Source organism: Parasteatoda tepidariorum, chromosome 4 (genome assembly GCF_982258835.1).
Source record: "Parasteatoda tepidariorum strain Cologne lab strain chromosome 4, Ptep-v5.0, whole genome shotgun sequence".
In the NCBI taxonomy this organism is placed as follows: Eukaryota; Metazoa; Arthropoda; class Arachnida; order Araneae; family Theridiidae; genus Parasteatoda; species Parasteatoda tepidariorum.
The window spans coordinates 12,097,466-12,116,483 of NC_141758.1; the positions used below are offsets into that span (position 1 = coordinate 12,097,466).

Consider the following 19,018-nt stretch of genomic DNA (forward strand, 5'->3'; position numbering starts at 1 on the left):
TACATTTAAAAACTAAAGCTTTCAGAATGTTTGAATGTGTGGAAAATAAGTTTGAATGGATAAAACATAATACATTAAAACATAAACACAGCTACCAATAGAATAAAATTTTACAAAAAGCGTCGAAAGTTGGCAGCCCTGCAATAATATTATATTTTGAAACCAAAATGTGTTTTTGAGGTAAAAATTTACTTTTAAAGCGAAATAAACAATGAGGAATGAGAATAGTTTTCAGAGGTTGGTGAGCGAAGCGTCAATAAAAAATATTTAAAAAAATCAGCATAAAATAAAAGCAGTCCCTCCTAGTATTAAAAAAATCACTATGTACTAACTCACAACTATGCATTTTGGTAATGGTTGTGCCACTGCTTCGTACCTTAAACTACGATTGGTTGTAGAGTTATAAATCCTATCTTCTAATTTACAAGTCCATAATACAAAACATTCAATCTATTCATTTATTAGCATTTCTCGCATCCAACGATAATACAGCCTTTAAGGCAGGAAAGAAATATAAGTATTTTTATGTCCACGTTTCCTTCTTTTCATTAAGGGACATTTCCCCGCCGAGAATGAAACGAAGAATTTTATTGCCCTGTAGCTTCTGCCATAAACAATGACACTGAGGCACACGGTATAATGCCTCACTGAAATGTCAGTCCAGCGCGTTTTTGTCTCGTACTACGTGCAGAAAATATTCCCATAGGAAAAATGTGTCCATGTTTCGTATTTATTTTTTTTAGCCTTTAGCAATTTGAGCCATTAAAAGCATTAGAGATATTGCTTGGAGAAGATACAGATCCCTTTAAGTTTTTGATATATCAGTAAATGTCTATAAAAACTTCTTTAACACGTTGAATGCCTCGGTAAATAACTACTAACTAAATTAGCAAATATTAGACAGATTTTGCTACATTTTTAAAAGGTTTAACAAGACATATTTTTAATGTGGTGAATAATATAAGCCTACGAATTGTTTTGAAATAGTGGTGGATAAAAATCTGCTAAATTGAATTGAATATTTTCTCTTTTCCGTTTCGCTTTCAGGCCTGCTATAACCTTAGACTATTATGACCTCTCCTTTAAGGCTATAACAAAGCCTCTTGTAGCTGTAAGCCTCCACACGGTTTTTCTGTAGGTAGTCCGATCAGACCATTATGAAAGTAAACAAATTTACGAAAAAAGCATTTAATAGAAAATCTACCAAGAATCACAATTAATAAGCTATCACTTGAAAATATTTATTCTCTGTCCGGAGCAAGTTGGCACATCTGCGTAGATAAATAAAACTGTTTTTGCGTGTTCTATATTGCATTCATTTCTTCAAACCATTATAGTAACGATAATAATATTAAAAAATTAAAAGTAATTAAAATTTACTCGAACTATGTGTTTCTAATAATCTTGGTTCGTGACCCCGTGGCGCTACGAACAAACTCAGTGCCGGTCACCGGTGATCCCCATGGCATTCAATGTGTTAAAATTAAAATTTAGAAATGTTTCAGGAGATACCTAAATATTTAGGAATACATTACGAATACAATTACAAATTTGCATTCCAGGTCTACTTTAAAAATGCTCATTACTTTATAACTCCCTTATTGATAAACGTGAAAAGTATTTGTGTAAAATTAATTTCCTAACATTAGCGTCTAGATCTACAGAAGAAAATTAAAAAGGATAATTTGCTTCAATACACATTACGTAATGTATTTGATTCCAGACTTTTAATTGCCTATCGCAAAATTTTTACAAATACTGAGGTCTGCAAGGACGTAGATATAGGTGTTAAAATTATTCATTAATTAAGTGCAATTTCAAGGAAATCTATTGAATATCGAATCAAAATTCTTAAGTTTGAACGTTGTTTTCACTTTAAAAACAAAATCTTACAAAAAAAAAATCAGTATGTATGCATTGCATTTCTGAGTAAATAATTTTGATCTAAATTCAAATAGACCAGCTGTGTTTTAATAATTTCGACGCATATAAATGAAATATTGATAATCATTGCAGATGCGTAGTTGCCAACTCTTCAGCTTTTTACCCGGAGGAATTGGCTACCAAACGCAATTGTTTTTCTCCTGCTGGAGGAACTAGGTGCCTGGCACTGTAGGGCCTTTGCGCATTTATAGTATAGCTTTGAGATGGAATGCATACAGCTGTTTAACGCAATTATGAACATAAAAAGAAAATAACTAAATTCTATCTATTGTGTAGTAAAATCATAAAATAAAATTATATGTATATCTATATAAGTATCATATATATATTTTCACGTACTACATTATTGGTCGATAAAATAGTGAAAAAAAATAGTGTCATTGCAGAGAAATAATGCGATAGGTCGAAAAGCTTTCATTTCTGGAAAAATTTTAGATTAAAATGATTTATTGAAATTTCCCGTTTCGCTCTTTTAAAAAAAGTGATTATTAATTTTTTGGTCTACAAGAATAATTATAGTTTTGGTGAACCTTCGTCCCAATGTTTTGAATTTTAAGAATCATATTGAACTTCGTTTTTTGATGTAATAAAATTGTTTTATAATGGTTTTAATCACCATAAAGTAATACGTTGCCACAAATTACAGCTATAGAAAGTATAACCGTCTGATGTTCAGTGATATGTTAGTAAGTGACTGCCATAGCCGTCCTCAAAGTAACCATTATCTCATAAAAAGAACTCTTTTAGTGGATATGTTAATTACATGTGCTTCTTAAAAATAATTCCTACATTGCTGAATAACGGATTCATGGAATAATTATACAGAATAAGTTTCGTAAGCTTCATGATTTGTAAGTACATGATTACCAAGTATAGATGAATCGGTTGGTGACACCTCGGGCCAAATACCGAGCTCCCACCAGCAAGGAGTAATTATTTTTTGACTCCTCTACCAAGACTGACTATTTTCTACGCTTTTGGGAGAGATTTCTTCTTTTTGATGATTCTGCTAAGGGACCAAGGGTGTGCGATATTGGTCCTCGTTAAATTGTTCTACTATCTTGAAAATTAGTTAGCTCAAAAATACTTGAATTGCCGAATTTTGGAATAAAGATCACGAAAATTTTCATGACCGGTAGAGAGTCTGATCTTGCACATTTTACTTAATGAGAAAAGGAATATTATTAGTACGAAATGTATTAATACATTTATTTGTTAATTATTTTGTAATACATTAATAAAAAAAGATAGAACATTGCATATAACATATGGATTGTTTTTTTCCCGATTGTTGGGGAAGTGTAAAAAAAATATCGTAATGAAGAAATGACGGTTATAAACTCCTTGAGTTTTCGGGGAAGAACCATAACAAAATGTGATAACATTCACTTACAAACATATAATTGACACTAAAATAAAAAAAGAAGATGCGTTTCTGAGCTCGATCCCTATTTTGTTAAATTAAAAGCGTGAGGCAACGTGTTAAAAATACTGTATAGAAAGCCTCAATGTTATTAAAACCAAATTTCTAGTGCTGAAGAAATTTTAAAACAAAGATTTCTGTTCACAATGCAGTTTTGTTCTGAAAAAATTATCTGCATGAAATCCTCGTAGCAACTGTTATTACACTAAAAGCAATCTTAAAAAAGTACAGTGCGCAAAAAGATATATGGACCACCCTGAATAACTTTTCATTTAATGATTGGATCTTTACGTTCTTTCTCAAGGGTTGCTGGGGGTGACATATCAAATGTATTAAATAACTAGTGCAAACAAGAGTTAAACATTGAGAAATCAGGCACGATAACGTACTTTCTCTGAATAAGTTCACCGTTTTGTTTCTTTGACGGATGCAATTTCCTGACCTCCAAAATATAGGGAGTAGCCGCAATCTGGGAAACTAATCCTAAAATATAACATTAAAAAGTAATGAATATTTGTTTAAAAGTTACTTTTTTCATGAAATTTCTTTGGATTAACAAATTTTGTAACAGTGTGCAAAAATTAAAAAAAGTTCTCGAGATATGGCAACAAAAGCAAAAAGTAAAACTAAGGTTTCTTCATTTTATGGAATTCATTTCTTCATCTTTTGATCAAACTATAGGGGCCATGTTTTTCTAATATCAGCTACCCCTAACATTTCCGGGGATCAGAAAAATGAATCTGTCGAAATAAAGGTATGTTTATTCAGAGAGATACGTTTTTGTGTCTGATTTTGTACCTTAAATATCGTCTGCACAAATTAATTAACGCGTTTGGGGTTACCCTTCCGAATCATTAAGAATGAGTCCTAGAAGGTGAGGATCCAATCATTAAATCAAAAGTTATTCACTGCGATCCGTTTATTCTTTTGCGCACTGTGCATATATTGTCTATCAATGGAAAACCCATAATACAATGGAAAATGCGTGGCTTTTTCCATGATGTAACTAATACGGCCCTTAATGACCATGATAAGGGGAACCTGGTCCTTAGTTCATAATGTAGATAAAACATGAAAAAAAGTACAGAACAATTAAAAAAAGAAATATAATAACAAAAACCAAAAAAAGGGGGGCAAATTAATACAAATCCGGAAAATAAAAGATATAATCTTTTCATCAGCTCACTCGATTATATCCGCAAAAAGGAGTGCTTTCTAATATTGCATCAATATAGCCAAAGCAATACATCAATACAATAGTGTGAGGAGCACTCTAAGAAATTTACAAAAATTTACAACAAATAAAAAAGAACACATTAAGTAAAAATATAATGTAAAAACTGATAATAAAATTTAAAGAAAAAAAAATAAAATAAAACATAAAACGAAATCTATAAAGCGAGTAATGTATTCAGATGAACTTACATAAACGGGAATTTTTTTCAAGAATGATTTAAAATAGTTTCGTTATTATTGTTATTGTTAATTTACGTCGCACTAGAGCTGCACAATGGGCTATTGGCGACGGTCTGGGAAACATCCCTGAGGATGATCCGAAGACATGCCATCACAATTTTGATCCTCTGCAGAGGGGATGGCACCCTCGCTTCGGTAGCCCGACGACCTGCGCGCGAAGTCGAGCACTAAAATAGTTTCGTAACAAGATTGCGAGGTTACAAAATATGAAAACAGAAACGCAAATTGAGGTAAAAGCGTAAATAGAGGGATTTTGCTGTATAGTGCGTTCTTACTGCAGTACTGAAGTGCGTTTGATTTGTTAGTTACCAAACATGGGCGGCCCGAAAATAGATGTACAGCAAGGTAATATTATACTGGATAATTTAAAGAAGTTGACAATTAATAATTGTTTTATTAATTGTCATTATTATTTTTTAAAATTTATTGTTTTCTTTATTTTCTTCGTTTTTGTTTTCTTTTTATCATTTTTGTGTATGTATATATATATATATATATATATACATATATATTCTTTTTTATTACATAATTTTTCTTTTTAAATTTAGAATTTAAATTGTCCCTTTTATCTCTCCTCTCATTTAAATAGCTGGGCATAATTAATAACTTTAATTTCTACTACTTCTCTTCTTCTCAATTAAAAGCAATAATTAAGTAAGATGCAGGTAAAGTGCAATTTCCCGAAAGCAAAATCCAAATGATTAAAGGGAAATTCATAAATATATTACTATTTATGCATTCATTAAGCATTTATATTGTTTGCTACAGAAGCTTGATGTTAGTAAAATGAAAGAAAATTTAAGCCGGCTAACGTATGAGTCTTTCTGACTCGATAATTACTTAATTAATTATAGTAAGATTTTATAAAGCTTAATGAGGATAAAAATTTCTCCCAAAGTTAATAAAATAATCTAGTATAATAAATGACATTTTTCAAGGAAATAAATCTTTATTAAGAAAGAAATGTTTCGAGTTGGCATATTAAATTACTCTTCTGAAAAGATGAACGACATTCAGTAAACAAATATTTATTCAGCTTTAAACTTTCGCTGTTTCGCCATTTGCCAGTCTTATATTTAGTCAAATGAATATCAACTTCTTAATGAATATTTTATGTCTCAAATTTAAAGTATGGAAGAATCAAGTTTAAATGGATTAAGAGCGATTTACATCAAGTACAGGTTCTGACGGTTAAAATTGCGAAATTGAAGTTTAACTAAAATATTTTTACATTTAGAGTTGAAATCTATATATAAGAAAATTAAGTTCAAAATTAAATTATGTAAGAGCTCAATTAAAAGATTGGAAAACAATCTTTAAATACTACTGTAACAATGCGTTGAGATAACAATACGGATTACATAATACATTAACGCAGAGGTCCCTGTAAATATTATTATTTCTGATATACCATCTACGCTTCCTAATTAGATAACCTAGGTTCGAATCCCAGCGATGGCTGGACCAAACGAATTCTGAAACTGCTTCTCACCGACAACAGTATTGACGTAAAATATCCTCAGTGTTTGACAGAGCATGGGTTAAAGCAATCTTGCCCTCAGGTTAAACGTGTGAGGTTTTTCGTAGTTTTCCTCCCCATGTAAAGCAACTACAAGGAAGTTCTGTCAATAAGTTCACCAGGAAGACAAATTTCTCTCAATACATAATCCAGGAGTTCCCTCGTCTTCTGGATTAGGTTCAAGATTACTAGTGAGGGGGAGGAACCCTCTCATAGTAAGTTGAAGACAACTATGACAACAATAAACTTAAACATTTATTTAACAACGGAACATAACAAGCTAAAAACAGAAACATAAAAATTAAGTAAGACTGTGTGGGATAGAGACTGAGTAAAGTTCGAAGCTCCTTAAATACTGAGGCAGTTCCAAGGTTGCCGATCGTGTGTTTGTAATCCCGTTGATTCTTTTGGCGCCTACGCACCATGCCTGGCGCCACATCACTCCCCACCGGAGTTTCATAGTCGTCAGATTCTGAAACGAACTCTTCTACCATACCGAGTAACGTACTTCTTTGGGTCCGGTACCTTTTCTGGCAAAGGAGACTCGGTAGTTGTAGTTGAAGAAAGGTCAGACTGGCAAGGAGAATCATCGTGGAATAAAGTATGGGGCTCGTCCACTGGCAAATACGCTGGTTTCAACCTGTCAATAGAAATCCACTTTTTCTTCGTAGAGATCTGCAAAAGATAGATTTTAGATTTTTTCTTAAGAACTGAATATGGACCATCATACGGAGGTTGTAATGGTCTCCGTACGGCGTCATGTCGCACGAACACATGCGTACAAGTCTGAAGATCTTTTGGTACATAAACGACTCGTTTGTCATGCCAAACAGAAGCTACAGGCTTGACCTCACTAAATGCCTTACGCAACTGGGAAATCAATTCAGACTGCGAGATGTCATTTCCCGAGTTAGTAAAGAACTCTCCGGGAACTCTCAATGTTTGCCCATAGACTAACTCAGCAGAAGAGAAGTTCCAATCCTTCCGAACAGCAGTCCTCAAACCCAGGAGAACTAGTGGCAAATTATCAAGCCAAGAATCTGTAGTATAGCACATAAGGGCTGCTTTTAATGTTCTATGAACACGTTCAATCATCCCATTGGCCTTAGGATTGTATGCAGTCGTACGAATAATTTCAACACCCAGAATTTGTGCTAATTTCTTGAAAGTGAAGGAATCCAGTTGTCTTCCCTGATCATTTGAAATTCTAACAGGAGCACCAAACCGTGAAACCCAATTAAAAATCACTGCTCGTGCTACTGTATTTGCCGTGATATCTTGTAGAGGTACAACCTCAACCCATCGTGTAAACCGATCAATTAAAGTTAAGCAGTACTTATATCCTCGACACACCGGTAATGGCCAATCAGGTCCAAATGCACGTGCTGGAACCTAGCATTAGGCACAGGAATTTTACCCAATGGTGATATAACGTGTCGATGTATTTTAGCCTTTTGGCAACTTAAACAAGTGCGACACCACTGAACAATGTCTTTTCGAATTGAAGGCCAAACATATGTACTACATAACTGTCTTAAAGTAGATCGGGCACTGATGTGTGCAAGGTTATGTACAGAATCGAAAATCATTTTTCGAAATTTCATGGGTACATACAAACGAGCACTAGGTTGGGAAACATCAAAATACAAATTTACATCAGAATTAGGCAAAACAATTAATTTAAATTTAAGATTAGTAACATCTGGATTTTTTAAATATACCTGCAATTCCTCATCAGTCAACTGCTCAGCTGCAATTTGCACATAATCAATTTTGTCAGGAAAAGCAATTTCTTCTACCCTTGACAAAGCGTCTGCCACTAAGTTTTCTGCGCCTGCTAAATATCGTAAGTCACAAGTAAACTGTGATATAAATTCTAATTGTCGTAAACGTCTAGGAGAGCACTTTTCAAAACTTTGGGCAAAGGCGTGTGTCAAAGGTTTGTGATCAGTTATAACATGAAATACCCTTCCTTCCAACATATAACGAAAATGAATTATTGACAAATAAATCGCCAAAAGTTCTTTGTCATAAACAGAATATTTAACTTGGGCATTATTTAACTTTTTGGAGAAAAAGGATAAAGGTATATAACCAGATCCAGTTTTTTCATGTAAGGCGCCTGCTACTGCAATGTCACTAGCGTCCGTAAACAGCACTAACTGGCAATCAGGTGCCGGGTGAGATAGCTGAGTAATGTTTACAATACTTTCTTTGCATTTTTCGAAAGAATTTTCTAACTCTGCAGTCCAGTTAATAGTTTTACTATCGCCTTTTTTACTACCCCCAAGTAAAGCGTTTAACGGGGCATGCAATTCTGCCGCTTTGGGAATAAATCTCCTATAGAAATTTAAACACCCAAGAAACCTGCGTAAATCTTTTAGAGTTTTGGGTTTAGAATAGTTAACAATTGCATCTACTTTATGTGGTAAGGGTTTAACACCATGCTCATTTACTAAATGTCCAAGGAAGGGTACTTCAAAAGATCCAAAAATACACTTAGAAGCATTAATTGTTAAACCATACTGTTTTAAACGTTCAAATATTAAACGTAAGTGATACAAATGTTCAGTCTCGTTAGCACTTGCCACGAGAATATCATCAATATAAGCAAATACAAAATCTAAACCATATAAAACTTCGTTAATAAAACGTTGGAAGGTTTGAGGTGCATTACACAAACCGTAAGGCAGATACAAAAATTCAAATAACCCAAAAGGTGTTATAACTGCAGTTTTCTCAATGTCTTGTTCTGCTACGGGAATTTGATTATATGCTTTAACAAAATCTATAATACTAAATACTTTCTTGCCAAACAGATTTTGAGAAAAATCCTGCAAATTTGGTAAAGGATATTTATCAGGCCGAGTACAGGCGTTTAAAGCTCTGTAATCGCCGGTAGGTCGCCAATCAGAGTTACTTTTTGGGACCATGTGTAGGGCGCTGGCCCAAGGACTTTTGGATGGCCTACAAATACCATGTTGCAGCATGAAATCAAATTCAGATTTGGCAGCTTGAAGTTTAACCGAATTCAATCTGCGAACTTTTGAAGCGACCGGAGGACCAATCGTGTTAATATAATGCACTGTATCGTGCTTAATTTTAAGATAATTAGGTCTAACTCTAGTAATTTCAGAAAATTCCTGAATTAAATCGTGATATTTAGTATTGCCAAATATTGTTTTAACACTTTGGATTGAGGAAGGAAAGATTTTACCTTGATGAGCCAAAGACGTTTTCGTATCAATTAATTTCTTATTTTTAAGATCGATTAACAACTCAAAATGTCGTAAGAAATCCGCGCCTAAAATTGGTTTTGAAACATTCGCAATTATAAATGCAAAATCAAATTTTCGATGTAAACCAAAATCTAGCGACATAAGTTTAACACCAAATGTTTTAATAGCAGTGCCGTTAGCAGCATGCAACACATAATTTGATGTTGGCCTGCAACCTTTAAATGTTATAGGCAATAAACTTACATTAGATCCGCTATCGACCAAGAACATTAACTTAGTTTTGCGATCAGAAACAAAAAGTCGGTGGCTAAATTTTAAATTCTCACTACTATTAACCACCGGACTAATAGTAGAGCTCATCAGTTTAAATTAAAATTGCAAGGCTCAATACATTTGTGTGCTTTTTTAGCATACTTCCTATGATACCAACACATTTCCGTTTCGGCAGTTTGACTCTCTGCTTCACCTTTAGAAGTGTGAGAAAAACCTTTCGAAACATTAGATTTGGAACGCAAACGACTACGGGATAGACTTCGATATCTACGCATAGATTTAATTTCGTTCTTCAACTCTGCCAAATCCGTAGACATTTGAGCTATTTTTTCCATAAGTGAATCTCTACTTACAACTTCATTACAACTTGAAGTTGCAGAAAAACTAGTTACTTCAGAAACCTTATCTGCCAAAGTTGACAAAGTGTCTAAACCTTCCGTACTAACACTTAAAATAGACTGAATAGATGAGGGTAAATGAGATAGCCAAATAGATTTAATAACCTCATTTGAAAAATTAGATCCTGCTAATTCTCGCATATGTCGCAACAAGGCAGACGGCTTAGAATCCCCCAATGCAAGGTCCTGAAGTAAAGTTTGAATTCTTTTACTCTCGGACAAGGAAAATTCTGCAATAAGTCTATCCTTAACGGCAGTGTAAGGCTTTTCCAAATTTGGGTTTCTGACCAAGTCCGCAATTACTTGCATAATATTCTGATCAAGAATAGAGATTAAACAGCAATACATAGTAGATTCAGAAGTAATCCCTGATAATTTAAAATTAGCCTCAATCTGCGTAAAATATAGACTTGGATTATCAATCCAAAATCCAGGTAAGCGAAGGCCAATTTTATGAATTTCAGTTTCAGTTCCCGTTTTATCTTTATCAGTCATTGTAACACAAAACTAAGCAACTAGTTAAAGATTCACTCATGAAAATTTTCAAACTAAACTAGTTGTATATATATACATTAGAACAATTCAATAACTAGAGAATATATGGAAATATTCACAATAAAAATAAGTATTTACATAACTAAGAATGATTCAAAACTACAAATATTATACTAAGGAATATATACAACAGCATTTAAAGTTCGTATATTCAAATTCAATAACTACTAATTAAAGTCTCTTACAATAATGTTTAAAAATTTCAGTCTAACATTATACAATAAAAAGATATTACTATACATTAAGTTTAAATTTTAAGTAGTGCAAAGCAAAGCAGTTGACCAAATAAGAGAGGAAATTGTACATTACCAAATTCAAGCAGTTATTCCAAATTGTAAAACAACGGATAATAGCGTATCCAAAAACATAATAAACACAAGGGTCACCAATTGAGGGGGAGGAACCCTCTCATAGTAAGTTGAAGACAACTATGACAACAATAAACTTAAACATTTATTTAACAACGGAACATAACAAGCTAAAAACAGAAACATAAAAATTAAGTAAGACTGTGTGGGATAGAGACTGAGTAAAGTTCGAAGCTCCTTAAATACTGAGGCAGTTCCAAGGTTGCCGATCGTGTGTTTGTAATCCCGTTGATTCTTTTGGCGCCTACGCACCATGCCTGGCGCCACACTAGGCTACGGAATTCAACAGTAGTAGTCGTAAACTCATAATTGGATCGGATGTTCCATGGAGGTAATAAAAATATGAGATATACCATCTGTCTTTTGTTAATTTTCAAAGAGCAATGTTTCGACATTATTACAATCTTATCTAGAAGAGATTTGATGATATTAACACACGCAGAAGAGGCATATTTGAGGATAGGTTTGATCATAAGAGTCTTTTAAATCCGAGGTTTGACTTATAGAGAACAATTTTAAATTTGTTGCAGGTAGCATGTGTTTTAATTAATTTAGTTGATTAATTTTAGTTAAGTGACACCGTTAAGAAACTGTACGAACTTTCATATCGTTCTGTTTTTATGACGCATTTTTCACAAAACAAAAAAATTTTTTTTAGTACTCTGTATAGATCATATAGTTTGAGATAACCCTGTAAACTATACAGATGTGAATGTGCATCTTAATTACGTTTACGAGTTGTCTCATCAAAAACTTTTTTCATATGTTAAAAGATAAAAGACAAATCTGAAGTAAAAATAAAACCCAATTATCAATTACATTTAAAATTAGATTAAATGATATAAAGTTTTTAAGCTTTGAAATTAAATTTGTATTCATAAAATATTGGTTTTCATATCAAGAACATAATTAATTCGTGTAAATTTACATATGGATTTTCAATAGACTTAATTATGTTAACTATTCTTAACCACGTTGTTTTTCTTTCTGTTATAATTAAAGTTTGTATTTTCAATCAAATCAAATATGTTTTTCTTAGTTTTTAGAGAACGTAAATTAGCATTTAAATATAAAAATACTTGTATGTGACTTAGGAATTTATTTTAGCATATGAAATTTTTATTATTTTGACTAGTCTAATTTTTTTTTCTGTGTAATATTTATCTTTCTACATTAATATCTATAATTTAAAAATATAATTAAATTATTTTAATGATTTAAATTAACTACTTCCTAAAATATTTAAGTTCCCTTACATTTATACATATTAATAAAAATTTTAATGCAATATTTGCTGAAGCAATATTTCAATCTTTTAAATTTAATGCATTTGAGCTGATGTAAATATTTTTTTCCAAATTATAAAACTTCAAAATTCCAAAACAATCCGTGTAAGAATTTCTTTTTACTGTCTGTATTTAAATTTCATATTATCTAAACATTTTTTGGGAGATTTTAATACTGAGGATTGATATTTTTCAAGAATACATTTAGAGAAAATGAATCATGAACTACATATTTTTATTCTCAACAAATAACTGAATTTCATTATCATCATTTCTCATATAGAATAATTGTTTTAAATCCTCGTCAAATAAAATCGGGAAATGAAATACTTCCTGTTATACAAAATAAACTAGAATTACAATTCAAAATGTTTCACATGTTTATTGTTAAGAAATGTTATTATTTATATTATCTGTAATAGAATGGTTTTGAAATTCTTAGCTATTTTAGAAAAATTAATAATTGCCATAATATCATTAGAAACGTCGTTTCAATTTTTATAAATTACGCTTATTCGTAATTCGTCTTTTTCTACATTTTTTTCTGAAAGTAGACTTCTTATAAATTAAAGTTCTATTATATAACTGAATTTTTATTCTAAAAGGTTTCACTTAGTTATTTTATTATTTAACTGTGATAATATACCATAAATGTCAACTTGCTCCTCTTTTATGGTAAAATTGTTTTCTATGATAGCAAAAATTAAGTTTTAATATAATATCCTTAGTTTATATTTGATAAAAAAGTTTTTTTTACCTACCACTAAATTCTTTCAATTCAAAAGTTGATTAAAAAAGCCCGTTATCAGATATGACTATAAGTTCTTACAGAGGCTACATTGCCACCACTCTAACCACTTCACAACCCATGCCAATAGTCACCACTACTATCATTATGACCAGATGAAGAAGTGAGATTCCTATCAAGTCAAGTCAATCTATATGAGTCTCTTATAACTAAAAGTAATATTGAAATTTTTGTATTAATTGTTTACCGTATTTTAAAGTCTTTCACACAAAGAACAGTAGTATGCCTTCATTATAACCTCGTCGCGACGTTTATTTCATATTTTGCCTACATAGCATCCGGCATTATATAATAATGCCTAGGCAATGTGTGAAATATAAATCATTTCATACTTTGCCGGCTAGTTTCAGGCATTATATATAATGCCGGATTTCATACTTTGCCGGTAACATATAGATTGTCTTAAAGAATATTCTTTTTTAACCCTTTCCGGTGCAGTATGTCTAATAAAAATGTATTAAGAAAAGTCTTAATTATTTGCTTATAAAGGTCCTTCGGTTTTTGCAATCACTATTTTTTTAAACACCGTTGAGATCAAGTACATCTCTTTACACAAAACTCATTATCTGCAGACGTAGCTGTTAATGCTGTTTAAGAATTGAAATCAAAATTCGCTACACCGGAAGGGGTTAACAAAACCGTTAATAACTTTCTTGCATCCATAAAAATATGTGCGATGTTGTAATTACTGCTTCATTTTACAAATAAATTAGTAAGCAAATAATCTCTACTGTTCTTTTGTTTCAGAACATGTTGTTTGTGAAGATGAGTTTAAATATGCTCTCTTAGCTAATAATTGCCTTTGTCCTGGAACTTCAACTTTAGTCACGCTTCTACTTCACACTTCTAGAGGACAGTAAGTATTATCACATTTACATAAAAGTAGTATACATCAATTTAATAAGTTATAGCTGCTCTGTTTAGACAACCATAGAGTACGTTCTGGTCATCAGATGCCCATAAAATTTGGTACATATATTACATAGAGAGAGCCGCGATGGCTCAGGGGATAGAGCGTTCGCCTTTCAATGAGGTGAACCGGGTTCGAATCCCAGTCGATACAAATTCCGTATCCGGCTTGCACCGACCACAGTGCTGACGTGAAATATCCTCAGTGGTAGACGGATCGTGGTCTTCCTCTCCATGTAACGGGTTAGTTCCATCAAAAAATCCTCCACGAAAGCAAATTTCTCCCAATACTTGATCCAGGAGTTCCCTTGTCTTCTGGATTGGGTTCAAAATTATAAGGTCATGGAGTTGAACATTAGTAGTCATAAACACATGAAATTGGGTCGGCTGTACAACGACTGTTGTAAAATAAAATAGACCATAGAGAATTGTGGTGGCTCAGGGAATAGAGAGCTTGCGTACTAATGAGGTGAACCGAGTTTGAATCCCAGCGATGGCTGGTCGAAAGAAATCCGGACCTGGTTCACTCCGACCACAGTGCCGACGTAAAATATTCTCAGTGGTAGACGGATCATGGGTTAGAGTACCTTTGCCTTCCGGCTAACCGTGGAAGGTCCTCGTGATTTTCCTCTTCATGTAACGCAAATACGGGCAACTTTCATCAAAAAATTCTCCACGTAGGCGAAATTTCTCCCAATACTTGATCCAGGAGTTCCCTTGACTTCTAGATTAGGTACAATCTTACGAGGCTCAATATTACAACGAGTTGAACATTGGTAGCGGTAAACTCAAATATGGGTCAGCTGTTCAACGGCGGTTATAAAATATAATTACACCATAGAGAAAAACCGCTTTAAAACATTGAATTACGTGCCTTATTGGCTCTTGACATTTCCGGCAAAATTAAATTCCTAGTGCACTTTAGCATCCAAATAGAGTCTCGGTGCTGCCATCTAGTGTGGCAGAAACTAGACGTCCAAATTAACATGACCAACGGTATTTCACCCATTGTGGTGGTCCTGAAAGAGTGGATACCACCTCTGGAGAACGCACTATGTCTGCTCATCGGCAAGACCGATTGTGCAGCTCATTCGAAATAAAATAAAAATAAATAAAAAAAACATTGTTTTACATTTTGATCACCAGATGAGAAAAATGATCGCATAAAGAATTATCTCGATGTTATTGAAGATAAGTGACGGGCACAACATCTAAACTTTTTATTGTAGTCTTAAAAGGAGTTTATCCAGAGTAGGGTGTTGAGAAACTGGACATGCAGTAGCGTGAATAATAGGATAATATTGACAATCAGTAAAAGGAAACGCAATTTTGCTTATCCCACTGATATATGTAGGGATTTGAGAAGGGAATTGTTCGCAACATTTTTATTTGCGTAAACGTCATTAAAAGAAAAAATATAAACATCTTGATTTGTCCATGACATGGAGTCATATCTTCTCTAGCAAACTTATAAAATGATTATTACTTTCACTAACTATAAAACTAATATTTCAAATAGTATATTGAATATTAATGAAAGTTAAAAACATATGTGGTTTGGAATAAATAAGAAATAGCTACTATCAACCTATAAACTAAGTATATGTATACATGAATTTTAGGTTTTGAAGAATCCTATAATATTACAACAATTTGGTAATTTCGTTTAAACTTCTCTTTGAAATTATAATCAAAAACATTATACAAAATTTATGAAGCATAAATGTAAAATTTCAATTTATTTCTCTCTTCATATATTTCTGCCATGAATAAAATTTCCTTCATCCTTAACACAACCGTGAAATTCCCCAGACATTTGGGATATCGGACTTTGATTCTTGCATGTTTGATTCAATTATGACTCGTATTTTATTCGGATAAAGATGTTTTATTTTCAAGTTAGATATTCATATTTCATTCTCAAGTAAGACGAAATTGAATCCTTTTTACCAGATACTTTTCTTTTGAAGTTTTCAGGCTTTAAATAATTTAAATGAGTATCCTTTTCTTGATCTTCACATAACAATTACAATAGCTTACATTCGGAGACCAGAGTTCATACTTCCTTTTATTTCCAATTCTTCGTTTTTGTGAAACATAATTTTGTATCAATTAATGCAAATAAATTCTGAGAAAGAATTGATTAGGGTTCGTTCTTTTTTATCCATTAATTATATGTAAGTTTTTAATTTCCGTTGCAATTCTCTTATAAGAAACCTCTCCTTATAGGAAACCAACAAAAATGTGACAAAATTATATATTTGACCATAATTTAAATTGAACCATTGCATAATATACCGTGAATCATTTTTGTACTCAAACCTTATTTTATATTAATAAACCTGAATCCCTTATTTTTTTAAATTTATTAATCTTTTCATGAAATGGAAGAGAAATCATTTTTATCCTTAAACTTTAATTGGGTATAATATGAAAAAAACACAACTACTTCGATTTAGTAGGAACAACATATGACGCAATGCTAAACGAATGGAATTTAGTTGTTGTTTATTTAGTTATTGTTATTAGTAGTAGTTGTTATTTGTTTTAGTTGTTGTTGTTTATTTAGTTGTATTTAGTTTCAATAACTTTTCCTTATAATGCAATAAAATCTGGCGAGCAGCTATTTAAACGATCGAACACTTCGTTTGTTTATTTGTGGCTTAAAGTTAGGCTCGCAGAAAATGCCGTTCATGGGTTAAATTTAGTAGGAACAACACAACCTGTGACGTAGGCTATATTATACCCAATTGTTAGATCAACAAATCTGAATCGTTTATTTTTTACAACTTATTTATCATTTCAAAATACAAGGAAAATCGTTTTTATACTTTAACCTTAACTGTTTGATTAATAAACTTACATCGGTTATTTTTTACTACTTATTTATCATTAATATAAGGTGATTCAAATATTTGATTATAACATTTTTATACTACAACCTTAATTAATAATTAATAGATTAATAAGCCTGAATTGTTTCTTTTACAATTGGGATAATAAGTCGGATGAAATGCTTGACGACAAGAAATAAATTCACACATCAATAGCACACCTATGTAACCATTTTTTTTGTTTTTGTATTTTAACTTTCATTCAAATATCATTGAGACGCTTAAGTAGTCAACTGAACAGAATTATTAATCTCGAACTGCACGCGCAAGTAATCTACAGAGTAAATAAACACTACGTCAGATGTAAAACTTTTTATTAATTTTCCTTATTTTTTGTTACTACAGGGAAAAAATTCTGCACTAAAACGTCTGCACTAATTAATTTGGATATTTGAGATCACCTAATCGATTTAAGATTGAGTCCTAAAATGTGAACATCTGAACTTTCGATCAAAAGTTATTCAAGATTATCCGTTTTTTTTATTTTGCGCAATACATTAATAATTATTTTTATTAAAAATTAATCTTTTAAATTTTGATTTAAAAGGAATTGCTGAAAAAACTGAAATACTACATGAGTTATCTATTATGTGCATTTCGATCTCGTGTATGACAGCATATTATATTGGATCATTCTTACTTTTTTTCTCTAGGGAAGGTCAAGTTAATTCTGAAGACTGGCAACGGCTGTACGGAAAGTGTTCTGGAAATGAAATCTATCACATCAGACTTGGCGACAGTCGTTTCTTTGGCGAGTATGAAGGAAAGCCTTTCACTTTTGCATCCTTTCATTCTCACAGGAAGTAAGAATATTATTAATGTAACACGACATAAGATTTTTATATACAGAATGCGTCTTCTCTATTTTATTAAATATATTAGACAGAGCTAGTGCTACAGTTTGTACAGTCAGAAGAAATTACTTTGCCCTGTTAATCTACTATAATATACATGTAATTCACTATCAATTTAAAAGAGCGATATAATTTCGACACTTAGAGGGCTTATAGCATAGATGTATAATGTTTATGTCTATTTTCATAGTCGCTGACTACAAATTTGTCTTTCATGTCTGTCAATGGAAATAAAAAAAAAATTTCATAGTCGCTTCTTAAAATAAAATAGAGATCCTGGTAACAAAATTAAAGTATAGCTAGATATATAGTATATTATAGTAATAGTAATTTTATAGTATAGTAATTATTTATATAGTAATTATTTAGTATAGTATAGTATATAATAGTAATTTTGCCTACTGAATGTTTTTTATTAAAAATTACTTTTAAAATCAATTTCGGTGAAATGATACTTTCGATTATGTCATTTTTTGATAAACAAATGCAAATGAAAAAGCGTGGCGCTCGTACACTGCACCCATTACGCACCAAATCTTTTTTCTTTTTTTTCAAACAAATAAAGACAAATCGATCTAATATTTTCGGAGTTAAAAATTCAAAAAAGACTGAATTTTGTTTTACTCTTTTTGAAGTTACGTAAAAATTCTTATGTCTTGCAATTCAAGAATGTTAAGTGAAATAAAAATATTTTTTAAAATTCTTTTTTGCAAGTTTCATTGGATAAATAGATTTCATAATGAGGCGTAAAAGGGTTTCAATTCACCAATAAAACTTCTAAGGAAAAAGTGATGCCAGCATTTAGGGTTCCAAAGTTTTGACAGCTTCTCTGGCAAAAGTATTCCGTAAAAGTACTTCCCATAAATTTTGGTGATGAAAACTCGAATCTTTAAAAAAAAGGGGCCTGCTATTTCAGAGAATATTTGTATAGAGATTTGTATAAAGTACATTTGTATATAATATCTTATTAAATATGTAGTTAAATATGTACTTAATTAAATATGTAATTGGCTACATATTTAATTATATGTCGCCAATTAATAATCATATTTGAGATCAATAATTTTAAGCA

The 19,018-nt window shown here is 31.8% G+C and overlaps 1 protein-coding gene across 1 annotated transcript in view; it reads left to right on the top strand.

Moving 5' to 3' along the window:
- The window catches only part of LOC107451644 (potassium channel subfamily T member 2-like), a 388,964-nt gene that overhangs the window by 295,964 nt on the left and 73,982 nt on the right, over positions 1-19,018 (top strand). The window contains exons 16-17 of the mRNA XM_071181980.2: positions 14,037-14,145; positions 17,746-17,895. Coding sequence (XP_071038081.2) covers positions 14,037-14,145; positions 17,746-17,895 — 259 coding nt within the window. The remainder of the gene's footprint in view (positions 1-14,036; positions 14,146-17,745; positions 17,896-19,018) is intronic.